At 39.3% G+C, this 18,141-nt stretch overlaps 1 protein-coding gene across 1 annotated transcript in view; it reads left to right on the top strand.

Moving 5' to 3' along the window:
- Positions 1-16,370, top strand: part of FREM2 (FRAS1 related extracellular matrix 2) — a 136,549-nt gene extending 120,179 nt beyond the window's left edge. The window contains exons 17-24 of the mRNA XM_086742026.1: positions 2,340-2,532; positions 4,903-5,007; positions 5,815-5,942; positions 6,046-6,180; positions 11,102-11,228; positions 12,661-12,848; positions 13,747-13,893; positions 15,544-16,370. Of these exons, the coding sequence (XP_086598152.1) occupies positions 2,340-2,532; positions 4,903-5,007; positions 5,815-5,942; positions 6,046-6,180; positions 11,102-11,228; positions 12,661-12,848; positions 13,747-13,893; positions 15,544-16,056 (1,536 nt within the window). The 3' untranslated portion in view covers positions 16,057-16,370. The remainder of the gene's footprint in view (positions 1-2,339; positions 2,533-4,902; positions 5,008-5,814; positions 5,943-6,045; positions 6,181-11,101; positions 11,229-12,660; positions 12,849-13,746; positions 13,894-15,543) is intronic.
- The last annotated feature ends 1,771 nt before the right edge of the window (positions 16,371-18,141 follow it).

Genomic DNA, 18,141 nt, shown 5'->3' with positions numbered 1-18,141 from the left:
TGTTTAATGCCACCACACTGAGGGCTAGAAATTCTTCTGATTTCTAGGCTGTATTTGTCATGGCCATCTTATGCCTGTTTGTTCCCTTGTCAGCACCATCTTTCAGCAGCAGCAGCCCTTCCTCTCGCTGTTCATCTCTTGACACGTGTATAGACAGCATTCGTATTCCCTTTCAGCCTTTGTTATACCAGGCTAAACAGCCCAGCTATTTTTATCTCTTCTCATCAGATAGTTTTGCCATTCCTGTGATTATGTTATTTCTTTTTCTACAATGCAAATTAGACTTTTTCAAGCATGGATGATCAAAGCTGTTCCAGATAAGCTCTCACTAGTGCTCTGTATAATGGTATGCATGCTTCTAATTTCCACCCCATTCCTCAGTTTATCTTAGGATCATATCACATGGAGACGGTAGGAAGGTCATAGTTATGATGTGATCAACTCACATACCAAAATCATTTTTCCCTTCTGTTGTTTCTAACCAATGTCTTTCATTTCTACCAGAAATCCCTGTCGCTAGTTTCTATTACATTATACATTATGCTATAACATTTCATCTCACTTCTATTTTTTAGTCCTCAAGGTCATTAAATTATCCCTGTGTGATATTCCAGTCCTCCTTTACATTATCAGTAAGCATTATATATGGTTCTTTTCAAGAGGATAGTGAACATACATTAAATCTGCTTCCACATACCTTTGTCTCATCCTCATAAACAAACTGAATTTCAGATCTTTGTCTGCAGTGTCTAATTCTTATTGTACAACATGCAGATATAGAACAAAAACACACTGAGAAAAGCCAACATAGTTCATCTGGGATTACTTTTCAATAGTAACATATTTGTTATGCTACCAAATGTATTTAGTTCTTGATCCTGTTCCAAGAAATGACAAATGTTCAAGGTTACTACGGAATCAAAGGCAAAGCACGATGCACTGTAGAGTTTCATCATAGATATATATATATTTTTATAGACCTGAGAATTCTATTGTTTGACATAATGAACTCCGTGATTAGTTCAGAGTATTTAGTCAGTGGAGGCAGTAAACTTGTGGTTTCACAGTATTACTAAAAGTTTTGTTTGGCATTTGGAAATGTAAAGCAGCTGTACGGTCCCGGACATTCAGCCCCCTGGCATGGCACTGTGTGAACCCAGAAACAGTTTGGTTTTTACCCAGCTTGTAAAGTTCTTTGAATGCTGGGGTTTTTCAATAGTGCAAAACACTCTTTAAAAGCTTGTAAGGTAATCACTCCAGGGAAACGTTCACATTTAGAAATTTACCTATGCAGTTTCTATTGGAAGTAAATGGGAGTTCAACACCATTCATGCCTTTAAATAGTTTCCCACTGGGAGTTGACCTCAATGCCTTTCCTTCTGCATCTTTCTAAGAAAATTCAGAATGTTCTAAAAGGATCTGAATTGCACATTTTTAAGAGAGAGATGTGAATGAAAACATATTTATAACAAAGAGTAAATGCAAATTCTCTTTGGACAGGTTTGGATCCATGTATCGTGTAAGGTCTGTCTTAAGAGGTGATAGTTTACTGACACTGTTCTTGCCTTTTTTCATCAAAATATGTAAAGAGAATATGTAATTCCCTGACTGATAATAATTGCAGTACTATTGTTTTGTACAATATATGTATAAAGGATCTACTTTTAAATCTGTATTGACTTACATGTATGTATAAAGGATCTACTTTTAAATCTGTATTGACTTGCATACTATTTTTAGTTCTTCCAAACAGTGATAAACTGTATATAAACACATAAAACTGTGTGTTTGCATGCAGTGTGTTAGCTACTATCCATGCACACAGGAAGAAATAGTTCCAGAGATGAATAAGTACAGTCCAAGGACTCACTCTTGCAACGACATCTGGGCAAATTTAGGGTCTTCTAGAAGAGCTTCTTACAAGACAGTAGCATAAGGATGTAAGCAAAAGAGTTGGTTAAGGCATAAGGATAGAGCAAACGCAAAACGATATTTGAAAAATTTCTAAAGCCTTCATTCGTAGCCGTGTTGGTTATGTTCTTAAAAAGCCTAAACAAAAATGATGAGTCAAAATTGAGGGGTTTATGTTTTGTCAGAACACGTATTCGGTTTGAAATACAAAAATGGAACAGGAAGGGGTGTAAGCTCAGCTGCAATCCATTGAAATATGTTGTGTTGCACTTCATCTGTAATTTGCAAAATAAGACAATTTGATTCAGTCACGATATTCTGTCTCTCTGTCACGATATTCAATTTCTGTCTTCTCTTTTTCTTGCATTAGGATTACCTGTGCAATGCTGCCTGTCACGAACCTAAATCAATAATTTTCCTTTTTATAGGTTCTCAACCTAGTACAGTCCTATGTCACGCTGAGAGTCCCCTTGTACGTCTCTTACGTTTTCCACTCTCCGGTGGGCGTGGGAGGCTGGCAGCATTTCGACCTGCAGTCCGAGCTGCGGCTGACTTTTGTGTATGACACTGCCATCCTGTGGAAGGACGGGATCGGTAGCCCACCTGAAGCAGAGCTCCAAGGTGAGTGTTGGATTTCTTTGCATCGGACTCATGTTCTGTTACTAAGAGTATAATTTGCACACAATAGCATTATTTTTCAATAATTCTAATGCTAAAAGAAAAAAAATAATTTACTATTTATTACCAGTTGCAAAAAATCTGTCATTTCCTAGTACTCACGGTTCTCTGTTAGTGTGTTTATGAAAACTATGTAAAGTTGACACCAGTTCTTTTATTGCAAAGAAGGATAATTATCTTGTTGTGTTTGAAGTGCACGTGCAAAAATTAACACATTTGTTTCTATTCAGACCCTCAAAGTTTACAATGTATTCATATTCTGTTACCATACAAGATGTTTGCACTTTAATGAAAAAAAAAATTAAAATTAAACTTTTCTGCGATATCATATTTTTCTGACCATGAATGCAGAGTTTCAGAAACTTTTGATATTTTGTAAACATTAATTGTGAAACATTCAAAAGCTACAGAAATACATAATGGGTATAATAGCCTGTCCTATGTGTCAGAATACATTCTTTAAATGTGACAGATACGGTCGATAAATGTTTGTGACTATGATTACTCAAAAAATCAAACTCTATCATTACAGAATTTATCTTTGCAAAAAATTAATTTTGTTTTCAAAAATAGATGTTTGTGAAAGATTAAAACGTATGATTATATATATATACACTGCTTTGTTCTATTTGTGCAAATTTAGTTAGTATTTCCTTATTTAGGTAGCATTAGTATTTCCTATATTAGGTAGTATTTAAGCTTCAGGTGTTCCATATCTGTTTCAACCTAAGGTAAAATACAGGCACCAGCTATAATTATATATGTTCACTTACACAATTCCAGGACTCCAGTGAACACAAAACCATTTTTTGTTTCTGCAAACTTTGTATATGAACTACCAAAGTCCTTGCTGTGCAATTTCTGTCCTCATGTTAAGAGCAGGAAATGAGGAGTGGCCAGGGGTATCTACAGTGCATGAAGAATGAGGAACATGCCATGGCATGCCTAAAGAATAAGCCACGTGCCGCAAATCACATGATGTCCTACTCACCGAATAACAACGAGATCTAATCCTCAGTCTCAGCAGTTATGTGGCACATCTATGTGCCACATTTTCCCATCTTGGATGCTTTAAATTTTATTTCTCTGTTTAAGAAGCTGATGGCCAGGTCTTTGGAGATGCTGAACATTGACAGCTGCCTTTGAAAACAGCCAGCACAAAACACGATAAACACAGTGAGGGAGTAGAGGGTAAACCCCAGCATATCCCAATCTGATTTTGACAGTGTTTTCTCACTCCACAGCCTTGCACAATGAGCAGCTGTTTTTCTGGGCAGGGAGAGGTTAACTAGTTTCCAGTTTATTTCCATACCTCTGGACACAAATAATTTTTCTACATAAATTCTACGTAAAACTGTAAAGCAATCGAGGTCTTCTAAAGCCATAATTCATACATATATATCTCTCTCTAATGTATCAATAAATACGATTGGTACAGGTGATTTTGTACAAGTGGTATACATTCACGTTGGTGAGCATGTTAGGTTTTCTACATGTTCGTGGAGGAACATTCCTGTTTCCTTCTTGCTCCTGGCAAGCAGAATGGTGGCATATCACTGGCTCTTGTAAGGGAGCACTGGAGGAAACACCTGAACTCTGAAGCTTTACAGAACTCTAGAGGAAAAGGGACTTGGCTGCAAGCTACAGCAATAAACCATTTCTGATGTATAAACAAGACCTTGTAACGTGAAATTAGGAAACATTAGGCCTGTGTTTTGGACCAGATTCATACCAGAAATCACGAGCAATGCAAATCCTGTCAGAATTAGATTCATAGATTCAAGCACACTCAAGCAGATTGCCATGGAAGCCACAACCACTGCTACAACTAAATGCTGGTGGGTACTGCCTTGGGACAGTAGATAGGGAGGCACTGATAAAAAGTGTCTCTGAAGCAGCTTTCACTGGTAGGAGTCAGCTTGAGTACTTGGTGAAAACAAAAGTATTCTTCCTCCTGTAGAACCCCCTGGCAGCTGACTGTGCTCTTCCCTGAACACAAGCACAGACCATGCTGTGGACTTTCCTCAGCCTACTACAGTGGCTGTGTGAGTCCGTGATAACATGTAAAGCCATGACTTTGCAGGGAAGTTCTGTATGTGCTTTGGAAAGCTGAAGCATTGAGAAAACTCTAGGCCCCGCTGTGTAAATTCTTATTTGAGAAGAATCTTGAGTAAACCCAAAGGGTACCAGCAAATCCTCTCCCAAACAACTGACTTGACAAGGGTAGATTAAAGAGTGGGACTGGTGCTTCATAGGATTGTGATTTGTCATCTACAAGTGGAATAAACCTCGTGAATTGGCTTCTGCTGCCAGGTTCCCTGTACCCAACCAGCATGCGTATTAGTGAAGAGGGGCGCTTGGTTGTCAACTTTAAGACTGAAGCCCGGTTTCATGGTGTGTTTGTGATGTCACATCCTGGTAAGTTTAATCTACACTTTAGCAGTACTATGAAAACAAAGACACTCCTCCCAAATAGTATACTATTCATTTTTCTTATTTCTGCTACTAATATCTGAATTTTTTGTGTACTGTGCTCTCCAGATAAGGATTTTTCCTTAGTCGTTGCTGAGGACCTGATTCTGCAATTTAATCTGTTTAAACTCCACTGCTTTTATTCAGAATAATCACAGGTGTAAGACTCTGTCTACAGAGCCTGAATGCCAGCCATGGAAAAGATTATTTAACTAAATTAAATCTGCTAAACAATAATGAGAAGGGAAAAAATCATTCTAAGAAATCTCTTTTAGTTTAACTCAGTTTTATTAACCTATAAAACTCCTTCTTAGTGCTTCTACTTTTTCTCAGCTGTCCTCTAGCATGTTAGGTTTTGACTATCAGGCAGAGCTGAAAGAGTTATATTGCTAAGAAAAAAATATTTTGTGTTCCCTGGGCTGACATTCCAAGTTTAAAACAGGAGGGATTATAGATCTTTGCCATTCCACTCTCACTGTTTTGCCTGTCTGTTAAATTTAATCTTCATACACTTCTGGTTGTGTAGCCCAAAAGCAACTGTTTAATAGACACTTGAACAAGAATCAAGGGGGCCCAGCTGTGCTGACTGTAATTGATTTTGTTAGTTTCAGTTAATAAAACCCAGTGCCCTGTAAAGGTATTAACATCAGCTATGGCATTAGAGTTTATGAATTGTTGGGAATGTTTCTCAGGCTCTGAGCGTTTGCAGTGAAATGCTAAAGGTGACAAATCTATCTCTTGTCATGTTTCTAGCTTCATCTCTAACTTCCATGGTTATGTCAGCTGATCACCCAGGCCTGACATTTAGCCTCAGCCTCATCCGAAGTGAGCCAACATACAACCAGCCAGTACAGCAGTGGAGCTTTGTTTCAGATTTTGCGGTAAAACCTCAGCCTTCACTGTTTCTTCCATTGCCCCGGCCTGTTAGTTAGGATGTTGGTGGAACAGCTCTATGTGTCTGTCTCTCTCTCTGTCTTTCTTCAGGTTCGAGACTATTCTGGAACGTACACTGTGAAGCTAATAGCTTGTACCACTGCTCCACATCTGGAGTACAGACTACCAGTGATCTGCAATCCTAGAGAGCCGATCACATTTGATCTGGATATCCGATTCCAGCAGGTACCTTCATCATGTTTCCTTTTTAGTTTGATTCCCAAATTGCCTTTGTTGGTCTTGTAATGTTAGTGCTAGAAACTGAATTTACTTGCTTATAAACAAACCAATTCCTGAATTAGTGGGACAGCAGATAGCCCCCTCCTGCTATTTAACCAGTTTTACCCAACTGGGAAAGGCTAACATAGGAGCACAAATGTTTTTTTATTCTCCATGCATGGCCAGTCTTTCATAGTCAATAGGAAGCTCATTGACGTTAGTTTGGGGGATAGATACTGTGATATGAACTAGCTTTGGGGTATTCTTTACTTGTCTGTTGGCTTTGGTATCAAATAGTTTTATCAGATAATTAGTAAAATATAAAACAATTATCAAAAGATTTTTCATCTGACACAAAGATCAGAGGAAAATTCATTCAGTCCTAAGGTATGACTTCCTTCACTGACTATAGAGGAAGTACAGATAGCCAATGCTGGTAAAATTCTTAGCTTTAAGACTCAGGAAAGTGAGTGAAACAAATCCCACCCATAGCAGTATGGATCATATGGTAACGTGGGAACAGGCAAACAGCATATCTTTCACAAAGTCCAGCTGTAAAACTCTGTAGCTGGGAACAAAATATGGAGAAATGGACTCTGCTGTGGAAAGCATTGACTGAAAAAAATCTGGGGGTTGTGTTGGATAATTAACAGAACACGATCTGCCAGTTTACAGTGTTATCAAAAGGGCAAGCATGACCTTGGGATGGGAGGAGGAAGTTATACCATTTCTGTTATTTGGAGCCAATACAACTAACACTGGAACAGTGTGGCTGTGGTTTCATGCTCATTAATAGCATAGATGTATGCTATTAAATCTTCTTATAGTATAAATCTGATATGGATCAGTCAGGGATACACAATCTCTTTTCTGTTGAATTAGCCAGAGAAGACAAGGGAATGTATGCAGTCTTTATGTTTTCATTTGACATTGTGCCAGCTATGGGAGAACAAATGATTCCTAATATGGCATTAAGTCCTGGAAAAACAGAGAGGTGATACACGATCTGACATGAAACCTGCCTTCTCAGAGTTAACGAGCAAAACATTTTGAAAAAGTATGAATGGAAAGTGGGAAGGGAATTTATACTAGTTCAGCACTTCAGCTTTTGTCTGGCATTTCTAATCTGCTTCTAGGAACTCTAAAGCAATTCACAGCAATGCTAAACCACAGCTTGTGTCTGGTCCTAGCATAAACAGGAAGATGTTGATAATTCAAAGAAAATTCACAAGAGCTGCAAAAATCATTGCAAAATGGGCAAAGTAGCCTAGAGAAACACCTAACTTCTACCTGGAAGAAGCCTATGACTGAGAACAAAGAACTAAGACTAAGAACTCCCCTGGAATAAATAAATGTATACAATAGGGGTCATTTTATCATAGAATCATAGAACGGTTTGAGTTGAAAGGGACCTTTAAAGGTCATGTAGTCCAACCCCCTGCAAGGAGTCAGTGAATGCAGGTGTCACAACTGAACCAAAATGACTTTGCCTGTAAAGTCTAATGATGAAATTACAGGACAGGAGTTTTTTCTCCCAATTCGTAGTCTAGTGCCTCAGCTGCTGTACTGAATTATCTTCTTGGGCTTTTTAATATGAAGCTTTTCATTTTCTTGGAAACTTTTTGTTCTAATTTCCTTCACAATTGTTTTCACTGTTCATAAGTGAGAGGCCATTTTAAGAATCAAACTTCAATAAGACAGTATATCTGGTGTTTCCCATCTGTAGATTTTGCTTCAACATTTCCTTCTTTAGCATGTATCTGCCCATCTCCTTTTTCTCTCTCTGTAGTCCCTGAAGAGGGAAGCAGGTAGCCTGGAACACTAATGAGGGTTGTATTACTACTTATCTCACTCTGGGATTTCCTGTACATGAACAGCTCTGCTTTATTCCGGTCCTTTCAGCATCTCCTTGCTTTAAATATGCATAATTATTTCCTGAGAGAAGCACTTCCATAATCAGGTTACTTGTTGCTCTTGGATGGATCAATCTCAAGAGCTCTCTGCTTCTTGAGGTACCAAGTATCTCATGGGCTTTAGTCCCACGAAGGTGAGGATGTCTGCCATGAGTGATCTACATTGTCCCCAAATCATCCATATGCAGAGTTGATGGGCATGGCAAACAGGCAGAGTAAATTGACAGTACTCTTCTCACCCAGCAGATACTCACAGATTATTTTTCTAAGAGCTCTTGTTTAGAATGCCTCAAATGCATGTGAAAAATAATCACATTTAAACTATTGTCATAAATTACAGCTATGGGTCACCACTGGCAGCACTGAGACTGAAATTAAAAAAAAACTTAAATAAAAACAGTAACTTAAAATAGGATGTCTAAGAGATGTTTTCACAGCTATATGTGTAATATTTACCCAGGCCATTGCTCTGATCATTGTTGTAAACTGTGTGACTGAAATCCACTGCCTTTAGCTGAGTACACACTTAGAATTATTGAATCCTAGAACAGTTTGGGTTGAAAGAGACCTTTAAAGGTCATCTATTCCAACCCCCCTGCAAGGAGCAGGGACATTTCCAACCAAGATCAGGTTGCTCAGAGCCCCATCCAACCTGACTGTGAATGTTTCCAGGGATGGGGCATCTACCACCTCTCTGGGCAACCTGTGCCAGTGTTCCACCACCCTCAGTGTAAAAAAAAAATTCCTGATGTCTAATCTGAATCTACCTCCCCCTATTTCAAAACCATTACCCCTCATCCTTTCATAACAGGCCTCGCTGAAGAGTTTCTCTTCATCTTTCCTATAAGCCCCCTTTAGGTACTGAAAGGCTGCTATAAGGTCTCCCCCAGAGCCTTCTCTTCTCCAGGCTGAACAACCCCAACTCTCTCAGCCTGTCCTCACAGGATAGGTGCTCCAGCCCTCTTATCATCTTTGTGGCCCTCCTTTGGACTCGCTCCAACAGGTCCATGTCCTTCTTATGTTGGGGGCTCCAGAGCTGGACACAGTACTCCAGGTGAGGTCTCATGAGAGCAGAGTAGAGGGGGAGAATCACCTCCCTCAGCCTGCTGGCTATGCTTTCCTTGATGCAGCCCAGGATGCTGTTGGCTTTCTAGGCTGCAAGTGCCCATTGCTGGCTCATGTTGAGCTTCTCATCCACCAGCACACCCAAGTCCTTCTTCTCAGGGCTGCTCTTGATCCATTCTCCGCCCAGCCTGTACTTGTGCCTGGGATTGACCTGACCCAGGTGCAGGACCTTGCATTTGGCCTGGCTGAACTTCATGAGGTTGGCATGGGCCTACTTCTCCAGCCTGTCCAGGTCCCTCTGGATGGCATCCCTTCCCTCCAGTGAGTTAGTTGACCGCACCACAGAGCTTGGTGTCATCGGCAAACTTGCTGAGGGTGCGCTCTATCCCACTGTCCATGTCACCAACAAAGATATTAAACAGGGCCAGGCCCAATACCAACCCCTGAGGAACACCACTCATCACTGGTCTCCACCTGGACATTGAGCCATTGACCACCACTGTCTGCGTACAGCCATCCAGCCAATTCCTTATCCACCGAGTGGTCTGTCGTCAAATCCAAATGCTTCTTGTTTGCTATTCAGTGGACATTTACTCTGCCCAGGAAGAGCTCGATGAGGCCATGCTTGATTTTCTTTCAGAACCACAGCTGGAAACCAGCTGTGTCAGTCAGGTATTTGAAGCAATGGAACTGCAATTCAATAGCCTGAATCCTAGCTATTTAGAAGGAAGCATTCCAAAGAAAATGAATATTTTTTTTTAAATTGTGAAAAGGCTATGGTAGTAGTGTTCCTCTTTCTGAAGAGTAGCAGCGAGTTTATAAAAATATTTCAGCTGTACATTCTTCTTGCCAAATCCTGTTACTTTGATAGTTTGGGGACTCTATTTTGAAAAAGAGATTTGAGGAAGAATGAATGCGTCAGCTGTATAACTTGCAGCAGTAGTTCCTGTTGATATTGTTATATCTTATTCCATCAGGCCCTTGTCTGTATGCCAGCAAGAATGTTTTGTTTTCTGTTTTCCTCCCTTCCTTTTCACACATGTACACATATATACACATAAATATACATATATGTTAGCATTTTTTTATTTGTTTAGTGGTCTCTTGTTCTTTTATCTTCTTTTTTTTTTTAATGTGTGCATCTTCCAGATTGTTTCCTCAGGTACACTACATCTTTTTGAACTTGGGGCTCTCCCCAATTCTTCTGTTAACTGTGATTTTCCCTTTTTCTTAAGCCATGTCCCTGTATAGTTTGCCTTCTAACTTATGTTATATGGCCCAATGAGAGCCTGCTGCTGGTAGTATTGATTTATTTTATTCTTGTAATCAAGGAATAAACATAGATAACTGCATCAAATGTATGAAGATAAATATTAGCATTGAAAGATGCTCGAATTGTTTGGTGCATTTTTACATGCATAATCTGATATCTTGCAGCATATCAGAAGAACTGATACTTGCAAATAAATCCTCAGCCATGTGTACTTTCAAATAATTGGCAGAGGATCAGAAGCAAAGATGGGATTTAGTGTAAGAATGAAAATGGAGTAGAGAAAACAAGCTGTGATGAGTCAGAGGGAGAGAAGTTATTGAGGGAAATATTTTCCTCATGTTACCCCCGTGCATAAGTTGCCTTGGGCACCTCCTTGGCTGGGATTTGGAAAAATGTGGTGCAAAGAAGCTAACCTAGAATCCTATCAAATATCAGAGAGGCGGATAACCGAAGGTTGTATGTATGTAAAATATGTAGCAATGTATGTCTAGTACAAAGAAATCTTTTGAATTAAACTGTATTATTGCATGTAAATGTGCGGAGCTGATAAATAATGTGTACTGGGAGAAGATCATGCTGTGTTTTAGGAGCCATTAAAGAATTACTTGTTGAAGACCCTTATGCTATTGTGTTTTAGGTCAGTGACCCAGTGGCTGCTGAATTCAGTTTGAACACCCAGATGTTCCTCCTCTCCAAAAAAACACTGTGGCTATCTGATGGCTCAGCGGGCTTTGGGCAAGAAAGTGATGTTGCTTTCTCAGAAGGTATAATTGTGCACAGATCATTTAATACATGTTCCACACTATCAGGATCCTGTTTCAGTCAAAACAAGATAGGAGTAAGGATCCGGGCTTCCTGCTTGTGTTCTTTTGCATTTGCCTTTCTTACCTGGCAGTTCACATCAGAGCTGTTGGCCAGTCTGCACTGAAACTGTTACTTCTGAGGGTTACAGTACTGGTGCCATTTCTCATAAGCTGAGCACTTTATAAACATTGGCTGATATTAGGAACATTCCTAATTGATAAGTGATTATTACAAAGGTTTTTGTTGTGGGTGCATGTACTGAGCCTGGCTGGGGTGGAGTTAACTTTCTTAATGGCAGCCACTAAGGTGCTGTGCTTTGCATCTGAGACTCAATCAGTGTTGATAAGATGCCAGTGTTTTGGCTATTGCTGAACAGCATCAAGGCTTTCTCCCTTCCCCCTGCCTTCCACTGAGTCGGCTGGGAGTGGGAAGACTGATTCAATTGACACATCTGTCAGTGGACCTAAGCAGTCACTTCATTCGTCTGCTTTCCTCATGGGCCTCTCTTGCCTGTTTATTAGAGTGCCACACCTTGAATACATGACTGTCTTTTGTGATGTCTCTTGAACAGCAGGTACCTGGTCTCTCTCTCTCAAAGTCCACAGTTGCTCCAAATTGCTGTAAAACAATACAACATTCCTCCTTTCTTTCTCCAGATTCTCAACCTTCCTAACCACTTTCTGTCTGGTATCTGACCACTACACATAGTATGTACTTTTCTTGCCTGCGTAGCAATGGCCCAAGTTATTTGTACAGGCCTGGCAAGCATGTCTTATCTTAAACATTATCAGACAGCTGAAATGCAGTTACACAGGAGGGAGCTAAGTCTCAGAAAATGTCTCTGTTACTTTTCATAATGTTCATTTCACTTGTACAGTATGCCAGCCTGACCAAGTATAAATAAACTCTTAAGCAGCCTGAACAAGATTCTACTGGCATAAAAAAGAACATCTCTTCAATAAAGTGCACTGTGAGGAGGCCAAAACCAACACCCTAGTCTGGTGCACAGGAGTATTTAATGTTTCTTTAACTCACTTTTGAATGAAGAGCCTAGTGTAGCCCAGAATATAAGGCAGCCCCTGAACTGGTTCAGGTTGTAGCAACAGCAAACGGCCTCCTACTGCCGTTATGTAGCCCAGCGTGCATGGAAGAGTGTGCACTCTGATCATGACCTTTGGCAACCTCCTATGGTGGAAGCTGGGTAGCAAGTTTCCTCACTTTGGATAAAGCTGTAGACAGATTGAGAATCTTCAGCTGGGACCTTTGACATGACAGGAAAGTGCAGTCACTTTACACTGCACTGAGCTTCTTGACTAGGCTTATCAACTTAGACTCAGTACTGTGCTAAATGTTCCAGTGTAACAGGATGTGAACTGTGTGCACTGTTCACAGGTGATACTATATATGGTCGGGTGATGGTGGATCCAGTGCAGAATTTGGGTGATTCCTTCTACTGTAGCATCGAGAAGGTTTTCCTATGCACAGGAGCTGATGGATATGTACCCAAGTATAATCCATCCAACACTGAATATGGGTGCCTTGCTGATTCTCCATCCCTTCTGTACAGGTTTAAGATTGTGGTAAGTATTCTAATTCAGGGAGATTTTTTTTTTCTAACTTCTTTTTTATCTAAAACTAACTATTTTCTAAAATACTCTTGACAGCACCAAATTTTTGACTTGAGCTCCAGGCTAACATGAACTGATAAAGGCAGTATCTTACCTTTCTCCCTCCTGGTTCTATTCTTAATCTTTCTGGGGACTCTCATCATTTAGAGTTTGGCCTAAGTTAGAATCCCAAGATAGGTTTTTTCCTTTTCATTGTCTATATTAATTGACTGTAGAGGGAGTCTTAGGAGACAAACAATTTAAGGACTGGAATTTGTTTAGTCTTTAGCCATCCAAAATTTAGTGTATAATGCAGTTAGTTATCCAGGTTGCTTCTGTAGTCAACAGGGAAAGAGAGATACCTCTAAAGCTGGCTTAGAATATCTGAGGTTATTTCCCCTCTGAAAATAATTATAGAGTAAGCCTAGATTACTACAGACCTGATTCCCAACTTTTAGAGAGTTAATTTTAAGTAAGATGATTATCTATTTGTCTAAACTCTTTTATATGAATGACTGTTAATAGAAATGAAAGTTAACTTATTTAAACTGGAAAATAGACTTCTTACTTTTATTTCAGACCACATTGATGTATTTTTTTTATTTTAGAAATGTTGCTATGGTTGTTCTCTAGTGTTTCCCCCTTTGTATTTCAGCAAAAAAGTCTTCAGGCAAGAGAATAAATAGAAGTTAGTAGGAGTCAGATGTGACCATAATTGCATGTCTTTTCTTGTTAAATTACACTGGATTACATAAAATAGCATGTGTAAATTACACAATTTATACATTGCGTATAAATATTATAACTGTTCTTCCTAGAAGATACAAATCTTTGATTTGCAAACTTTTTTTTTCCCTCCATGACCATGTAGGACAAAGCTCAACCGGAGACGCAAGCCACAAGCTTTGGAAATGTGCTTTTTAATGCAAAACTTGCAATAGATGATCCTGAAGCAATTCCATTAGTTAAACAGCCAGGCTCTGATGGATTTAAAGTAGACTCAACTCCTCTATTTCAGGTATGAGTTCTGTAGCTTACTAGCAAGAATACTGAACCAAGGAAGAAACACTTGCACAAGAAATGTTGTTAACAGTAAGTCATATTGAAACCATTAGAAAGATTTATTCTAGTCCTAGTGACAGTCAAACAGGATTATAAATGCTTAAAAATTTCTAAGTATAAAATATGGTTTCAGAAGGTTGCTGTGGGGTTACTATGCTTTCGTCATGCCTAATTCCACAGTCTAACTAGAAATTATACAAATTACCTTTATGCATGTCTTCTAAGAATTTGTTAAGTTTCTTCTTATACAGTGTTGTGTTATTGCTTCCTATCTCACTCGTCAAAGATAAAAAAATAAAGGAATCATAGGCATTTATAGTGAACATCCTCAAAATTAAATTGATATTCAGCATTTTCTGTGCGATTCTCTCCTCACAAAGTTAAACATTGTGAAACACCTAAGCACTGGAAAGCCTACAAATTAACATCTAAAGGGTGCAACTTCTTCTTAATTCAATATAATCCTTCAGGTGTATGCATTCATCCCCTTGATCTATATAACCCAGCCAGGAGTTACCTCTTCAGTATTTGTCTCTTTAGTATTTGCAAAACTCAAGTGTATAAATTAGTAGAAAAAATATTGAGGAAACTTTAATCCTGCTCCTGGCCATTTCAGTATTAAAGGTCCCATTGTAAGCAATGGAATAGTTAAGAGAACAGCCTACTTGTCAGCATAGAAAGGCTTTTGTAATCTATTCCTAGGAAAATTAAATCTCATTTTTTATATGAAGAATCCATTTCCAATAATGCAGTATTTTTTTTTGTCCTCATTCTGTCAAAAGAATGAGAATATGAAGCAATAGTATGTTCTGAGAAAGACTTAGAAAAACAAAAGATGGAAAATGTGTTATTTTTCACAATAACAGAACTTGGATGCAACCACTGAAATTGTCAGCCAGTAGCTTTAAGAAAGTGTTCAGACAATCCTACTGGACTTTGTGGAGTCCAAATTTATTGTTTATCCAGAAAAGACAAGATAAATTCAGAGAAGATAGCATCATCTCATGCAAAGTACAGGGAATCATGGAATCAGAGAACGGATAAGGTTGTCAGGGACCTCTGGTGATTGTCTGTTCCAACCCCCTACTCAAAACAGAGTCGCCTAGAGCAGATTGCCCAGGACCATATTTATCTGGATTTGTAGTGTCTCCAAGGATGGAGAGTCCACAGCCTCTCTGTTCCAAAGTTCAACCATCCTTACAGTAAAAAATTGTTCTCTTATTTTAAGATGGAGAAGGAGCCACAGCCAGGGCCTAATCAGCTGGCAGGTTGGGCCTGGAAGGTCCTCTTCTGCAGCCTGTCTACAGCTGAGGTTCTTTGTATGGCTGTTGGTACTAACAGTACCAAAAAAGTGCCAAGCCTATGCTTCTTCATGTGGACCTGATAGCCATAGGGTCTGTCCATGGAGAGGAATAGAGACTTAACATTTTGGCAGAAAACATGACTCCTCTGAGGTACATTGGCATATAGTGGGGGTTATCTGTGCATGATTTTGAAAGTACTTGTCCAGGCAATTAATTCAGAACAGTGATTGATTTCCTCTGTGTATAGTGCTGTCCAGATTGTGTATGTGAGTGTTTAAATACAAAAAATTGTGTCTTTCTAGGTGTCTTTGGGTAGGGAGTGGTATGTCCATACAATCTACACTGTACGTTCAAAAGAGAATGCTAACCGTGGAATCGGCAAAAGAAGTGTGGAACACCGGCACCACCTGCTTTTCAGTGGTGGAGGCCCAGGAGCATCCACACAGAGACGTCAGAAAAGGGGAGCTGAGCAGGTCCCAGAACTTGCAAAAGACATTGGAGCAGAAAGCAACCGAGGAACAAACATACAGCACATAGCACTAGATCGCACCAGCAAGAAACAGGTTCCTCAAAGGGAATTTGCAGTCAATGGTGTTCTCCCCAGGGAACTGAATAACCAAAGTGCAGAGGTCAGCATAGTCACAATCACTGGTGGAGCTACTGCCATTTTCCTTGCCGTCTGCTTAATTGCAATCATCATTTTGCTGCTAAAACGGAAACAAAATTCTGAGAAGAAGGAAGCCACAAAGGAGTCAGGCAGCAATGAACCGATGATGATACCATACAGTTACACCAGCGACAGCTCTGAGGTTTGATTCCAAGACCTCAGGATTCAAGCCAGAGTCTCCAGAGTGCCTCAAAAAAACTTGAAGTGCACTTTGTTAGCAGCAGATCACAGTGACTCATGAGGAATGGCGGTTGATGTGGTTCTAGGTGTACTTGAAATTTTTTGTCCTGAACTCTTGCTGCCATTATCAGCCACAGAAAAATCCATACCGAAACTCCAACTTTGCACGAAAGGTAGTCCTGACATCCTGTATCATGCACTAATCTTAAGCAGCAATTCAAGGAACTGCATTATAAGGGAGAGATTTTTGTTTTGTTTTTGTGTTTTCTGGCATTTAAAAATGTAGAAGAAACTATCCAAAGGTGCTATATATCCTGTCTGCAATAAGAGAGGAGATCTGTTTCTTTGGAAACACAGAATACTTGAGACGACAAATCCTTACACTCCAGTTAAATTTTGTACTGTTTCTCACAAAGAACTCAGTGTCTACAGTTAGTCTGAAAGGTGATGAAATGCCTCAGGCGTGAATCCTCCCTCCTATAAGCTTTTGACTTCACTTAATCACCAGTGATTTTTTTAATATTTTTTTTTTACTTATGTGTAACTGAACTTTTTCAAAAGATGGCTAGTTTAGACAGCATAACATTATAATCAGTTGCATGTCACAGGATTCAATACATACTTTTTATTCAGCTATTTAATCTGAGATCTTTTTTTTCCTTATTTATGTTTATATAAAGCCAAAGAATACAACAAATCCAGAAAAAGTTTTGTTTTTCACAGAAACTGGATGCTTATGGTAAGGTAAATTATATTTGTTAGTGCATATCCGCTGCTGGGAAATGCAAGCATTATTATTTCAGTACCTAGAGAAGATGATAGAGTTAGATTCAAAATGCAGAGGACAAGGTTCTGCCTGAGCTGAGCCTAGGAATCATAATACTAAATTCAACATGTGATTGTCTGTTGCCATATTAAATGGCAACAAAGTGAAGAAAAAAAAATAACATTTGGTTGAATCAAGTAGTATTTATTACTCTATAACCATAGCACATTGTAACAAATGTGCTGGGTCATTCTTGGGCATTTTTTAACAAGAGACTACTTTTGCAAGCGTACTTCTATTTTACGTTCAGCGTTCTTGATTGAGATAACATGACAGCATGAAGTTCCACAGAAGTTTGGATTACCAGTGTCCCGTGTCAGTCCTTATTCAAACAGGACCTGCTTCTGCCTCTGTCATATCCTGCCAAATGCCTGGCCATGAAAAATACGTAACCTTCAGGATGGATTATCCCATTTGTCACACTAGTGTTACATATGAACAAGTCATTTCAAGTCAATAGAGTTAAACTATATAAACTATTTAAAATCTGAATCAGACTGTTGAGACTGTTGCTAAAATACCTATTTCCTTCCACTGTCTTGTGGTGGTGCGTGCGGGCAGCTCCTAAACTATCTTCAGCTGCAATACACTTGGCATTTGGTATTCTGGGGACCATGCCGCTGAGATCTGAGTTAGCTGAACAGGATCCAACTTGAAAGCAGGCTGGCTGCAAGCACACAATTCTGCCTCTGAACTAAAAAAATCTATCCAAAAGGCTTCCTGGCCTGGCTATGGTGCTCTTTCAACGCAGATAGACCTAACCTAGTAATTCTGCACAATCGTCCTCTGAGCCATAGACCCAGAAACGCTGAGGTTTCTACTAGCCTAGGGATATCTGTGCTATGATTTATCGTGCAGTGTGAATATGCCCAGAGGGATTCACACTGGTAGCTCTTGCTCTGGAATTATATTATTAGGACTTCACTCATCTAATAAGAATTCATCAGTTTTTCACCAAATGAATCAGGTTAGAATCTGTCCTACCTTTTCTAGGTTTTCTGAAGACTGTGATTCAGACTGCTTAATTGAAGGATGTTTGCAGCAACCTAAGTGTCAAACTCCATTCTTAAAATCACACAGTCATCTTTTATTTTAATTAATCTGTGTTCTAACTGTTATCCACAAGACGTGTCCAGTGCATTAGACCTTTTCCCTAGTCACCTGACATTAATTTACTCTTTTAATGAAGTTCCTGGTTTTGTGATCCGTGTATTATGTGTGCAAGAT

Source organism: Chlamydotis macqueenii, chromosome 1, assembly GCF_036417535.1.
Source record: "Chlamydotis macqueenii isolate bChlMac1 chromosome 1, bChlMac1.mat, whole genome shotgun sequence".
NCBI lineage: Eukaryota > Metazoa > Chordata > Aves > Otidiformes > Otididae > Chlamydotis > Chlamydotis macqueenii.
Note: the sequence above shows the minus strand (reverse complement) of the source record. Positions and strands in the feature narration are given on the sequence as shown.